Below are 4,844 nucleotides of genomic sequence, written 5' to 3'. Positions count from 1 at the left end.
TAGGAGTTTTGAAAGCTGTCCTATATGCCCATAATACATCTTCTAGCTTCCTAGCCCAATCTTTTCTTGTGCTTCCCACTGTTTTCTCTAGGATCTTCTTTAATTCTCTATTTGCTAGTTCAGCCTGGCCATTAGTCTGAGGGTGGTAAGGTGTAGCCACTTTATGGATTACTCCATATTTGTGGAGGAGCTTCTCCATCTGTTTGTTGCAAACTTCTCTGGGCCAAAGTGTCCACCATAAGCTGAACCATGGCAGTGCCACAGGATATCCCTCATTTCACTCTCAGGGACACACCTTCTAATTACTCCATCAGAACATCTCTTGAACAGGAAGGGTTCATCCCATAAGAATTTCTTTCCCTCATTGATTAACTTCTTCACTTGTTGCATAGAAAAGTCTTGAGGTATCTTTCTTCCCACTTTGTAGTTTGCTATGTCAGCAAACCAAGGTGCTTGCTGGATCTGCAAAAGGTGCTCATCTGGGAAGCTTTCGTTCATGGGCTGAGATGCTTGTTGAATTGTTTTATGTGGTAGCCTCGACAAATGGTCAGCAACCCAGTTTTCAGTGCCCTTCCTGTCTCTTACCTCAATGTCAAACTCTTGTAAGAGCAATATCCACCTGATAAGTCTTGGTTTAGCATCCTGTTTTGACATCAAATACCTAAGTGCAGCATGGTCAGTATAAACCACAACTTTGGATCCTATCAAGTATGATCTAAACTTATCAAAAGCATAAACTACAGCTAGCAACTCCTTCTCCGTTGTGGTGTAATTTCTTTGGGCCTCATTCAACACTTTACTTGCATAATATATGACATGATGTAAGTTTCCCTTCTTTTGCCCAAGTACAGCACCAATTGCAATGTCACTTGCATCACACATGAGTTCAAAGGGTAACTCCCAATCTGGAGGTGTGATGATTGGTGCTGTTGTGAGTTTGTTTTTTAAAGTTTCAAAGGCTTGCTGGCAGTTTTCATAAAAAACAAAAAGTGGAGGTGTGATGCTCTTTCCTATTTGCTGCTGTCCCTGAGTCACTTCTGTTGAACCGTGTGGCTGGTTGTCTTTCTCTTTGAGTTTCTCAATTCTCTTGCTTGGCATCACAACTTGATCCTTGGCTTCATCTGCCTTTGTTTGCTCTTCATCTTCTATTGCACTTTTGCTTCTCTCTGCTTGCTTCTTTATAGTGTCATTATTGCTCATCAATATTCTTCCACTCCTTAATTGTATCGCCTTTCATTCTTCCTTCGGATTTGGAATCGTGTCACTCGGCAGAGAGCTTGAGGGTCTCTCAAGAGAAATCTGCTTGGAGATTTGCCCCATCTGTCTCTCTAGGCTCTTCAGGGATGCTTCATGATTCTTGGTTGTCATTTCCTGGTGTTTCAACATTTTGTCTATCACGGCCTCCAAGTTAGTGATTCTTTGGGCTTCAGGTGATACTTGAGGTGGGTTATGAGATGTGGGTGGTGGATGGTAGGCATTTTGGTTGGTGGGTTGGTTATTAGATTGGTACTGGTTGGGGTTGGGGTAGTTGTTTTGAGGTTTTCTGTAGGGGTTTTGGTTAGTCTGCTGCTGGTTATGGTTTTGGTTGCTTCTTGGGTTGTTTTGGTTTGAGTTCCTCTGCCATGGTTGTTGGTTTTAGGTATGATTATCTCCCCATCTGAGGTTTGGATGGTTCTTCCAGGATGGATTGTATGTATCACCATACACTTCATTTGGTCCTTGGTTATGCACATACTGTACTTGCTCTTGTTGTTGTTCTTCTTGAGTTTCTTCATTTTGTCCCCATGTGGTTGATGGTTGGCTAGTGTTAACGCAGAACATAAGAAACACACAAACCAGTGACACTTCAATCTATTGCTAGAATGAAGTTTTAGTTAGCTTAAGCAAATATTCAAACAGTTAGTGGGTTAATTGAAAATTAAAGGAACAGAAAATAAAAATGCTAGATCTAGATCACCACCTCACTTAATCATTGTCAATCTAATCAATCCCCGGCAACGGCGCCAAAAACTTGATGGGATATTTTCGTGGAAAAACGAATTTCTCCAAAACACCCAAACTTAACCGGCAAGTGCACCGGGTCACATCAAGTAATAATAACTCACGGGAGTGAGGTCGATCCCACAGGGATTGAAGGATTGAGCAATTTTAGTTTAGTGGTTAATTTAGTCAAGGAAATCAAGATTTGGTTGAGAGATTTGTGGTTTGCAGAATTTAAAGGTTTAATTACTCTGTTGGTCCCTATAGTTTTGCGAAATTTTCAATTAGGTCCCTATACTTTTTTTCCTTTTAATTGAGTCCCTATACCATATTAAATTTTTTAATTAAGTCCTTATTAACGGTAAAAGTTAAAAAAACGTTTATAAAATATAAATTTACTAATTTACCCTCACCCCTTCTCTTCTTTCTTTCACCCTCACCTCCATCATCTTCTCGCCCTCTTTTTCTGTCTCCACCCTTCTTCTACCAACAAGCTCTCTTCTTTCATGGCAGAAATGGTCATACAACATAATTTGCTATCACTTCACACTTCCCACTTCCATTCTAAGACTCTTATCCACTGACTAGTGAATATCATGAAAGCAATCCAATTCCATGTGCCTAGGTTGTACTATGACACATTTCATCCCACAATCCACTTCCAGATACCATCATCATCATTATCACTCCCTAAACCAATGATCTCCCGCTACAGCATAGTCCAATCTCACCACCCCAACTTCACAATCTCATACCTGATTGACTCATGTGGTCTCTCTCCAGACACTACTGCTCTTACTTCCCAAAATCTTCACCTTCCTTCTGCTGAAAGACCAGACTCAATTCTCACCCTTCTCAGGGAGCATGGTTTCACAGATACCCAGATTTCAAACCTCATCAGAAAACGCCCATTGCTCCTCTTAGTAAACCCAGATATCCTCTTGCCAAAGTTTCAATTTTTCCTCTCCATTGGGATTTCCAATACCAACCTCGCAAGAACCCTAACCGCTGACCCAACCCTTTTGACCCGGAGCTTGGAGAAACAGATCATACCCTCTTACAATTTCCTCAAGAGTGTGTTGATTTCTGATGAAAAGGTTGCAGCTTCATTGAAGCGCACATCTTGGGTCTTCCTCGAGGATCACAAGAAGAACCTCGTACCAAACCTCAATCTCCTAAAAGAGATGGATGTTCCTGAATCATGTGTTACGCTGTTGCTGACTCATTTTCTGGAGGCATTGATGCAGAAAAAGGAAAACTTTGCAAAGCTTTCTAAGGAGATTAAAGAAATGGGATTTAATCCAAAAAAGACAACATTTGTGTTGGCCATTCATGTGCTCTCAGGTGAGGGTAACAAATCCATATATAACCGCTGTTACGAGGTTTATAAGAGGTGGGGTTGGTCAGATGATGACATCCTTATGGCATTCAAGAAGCACCCACTTTGTATGATACTTTCAGAGGATAAGATAATGAAGACAATGGATTACTTGGTGAATAAGATGGGTTGGACTTCAGGGATGATTGTTAGGTGCCCAGTTGTGTTGTTTTTCAGCTTGGAGAAGAGGATTAAACCTAGGTGCTCTGTTGCTAAGGTTTTGTTGATGAAGGGATTGATTAAGAGGAAGTTGAGCTTGTCCACTTTGCTGTTGCCTGATGAGGACAGTTTCTTAGAGAAGCATGTGATCAAGTATGAGCTGCAGGTGAAGGGTGGTGGAACAAGGATTCAACGATGCTCCTGTTTGATCAACGCAACAGATCTGGGAAGGTAAAGAAGCTGAATGTGACGGTGTTGAATCGAGTTTGGGAGGTAGAAGGAAAGGTGGTCAGGGGTGGAATTGGAGTGGAAGGAGGGGGTGCGGTGGAGGTGGGAGAAATGAAGGTGAGAGAGAGAAGCAGGAGCAGAGGAGGAAGACGGAAAGGTGGAAGAAGATAAAGGGTTAATTTTGTCTTTCTCAAAATAAAAAAGGAGACACAATTTATGAATTTAGAAAAATTGAGGGAATATTCAATTTAGGAATGGAATATTCCGTTAAATCAAACGGTTTTGTTACGGTAAGGACCTAATTGAAAAAAAAAATTTGGTGCAGGGACCCAATTAAAAGGAAAAAAAGTATAGGGACTTAATTGAAAATTTCGCAAAACTATAGGGACCAACAGAGTAATTAAACCGAATTTAAATTGCATAGAAAGTAAAGGGAATGGGTAATTGGCATGAAATTAAAGAGAACAGGAATTAAAGTGCTGAATCTTAAAGAACAAGAAATTAAATGGCAGAAACTTAGAACGCAAGAAATGTAAATTGTAAAATCTTAAAGTGCAAGAAATGTAAATGGCTTGAATTGTAAAGGGAATGGGGAGTTGGATTTGCAGAAATTAAACAAGGAAATGTAAAATTGCAACAAGCAGAGAAATAGAAGAAGACTTGGATTGAATCGGATCTAAAACAGAAAAGTAAAATGAGCATGAAAGCAGTAAACAGAGGATGTAAAATTGGAATTCAGATCTCAGGACCCAAGAGACTAGAAAACCAAGCCTAGATCTCAATGCCTTCCTAGATCCAACAAGAACAATTGCAAAGGAGATTTCAAAGAAAGTAGATGAAGAAGCAAGTAACCGAAACTGAAATTCAATTAAGCAGAAAATTAAACAAGATTCCAAGGTGAGATTGAAATAGAATTTCTTCAATTCTCCACCCAAAATCCAAGACAAGAAAAGTAAAGAGTGCTGGGCAAGAACAAGGAGGAAGAGAGATCAATTCTCCTCCTCAGGGGGTGTTTTTCATGCCAAAAGTTAGCCAAAAAGTTAGGGGCTAACTTTTGCTCCAGCTTTTGCCCAAAAGTTAGCCAAAAAGTTAGGGGCTA

General features: G+C 40.3%; 1 protein-coding gene across 1 annotated transcript; it reads left to right on the top strand.

The window, feature by feature from the left end:
• LOC110262902 (transcription termination factor MTERF9, chloroplastic-like) lies at positions 2,606-3,767 on the top strand. The gene has a single exon (XM_021103515.1). The coding sequence runs from the start codon at positions 2,679-2,681 to the stop codon at positions 3,750-3,752; it is 1,074 nt and encodes a 357-aa protein (XP_020959174.1). The 5' UTR covers positions 2,606-2,678; the 3' UTR covers positions 3,753-3,767.

Source organism: Arachis ipaensis, chromosome B05 (assembly GCF_000816755.2).
Source record: "Arachis ipaensis cultivar K30076 chromosome B05, Araip1.1, whole genome shotgun sequence".
NCBI lineage: Eukaryota > Viridiplantae > Streptophyta > Magnoliopsida > Fabales > Fabaceae > Arachis > Arachis ipaensis.
Note: the sequence above shows the minus strand (reverse complement) of the source record. Positions and strands in the feature narration are given on the sequence as shown.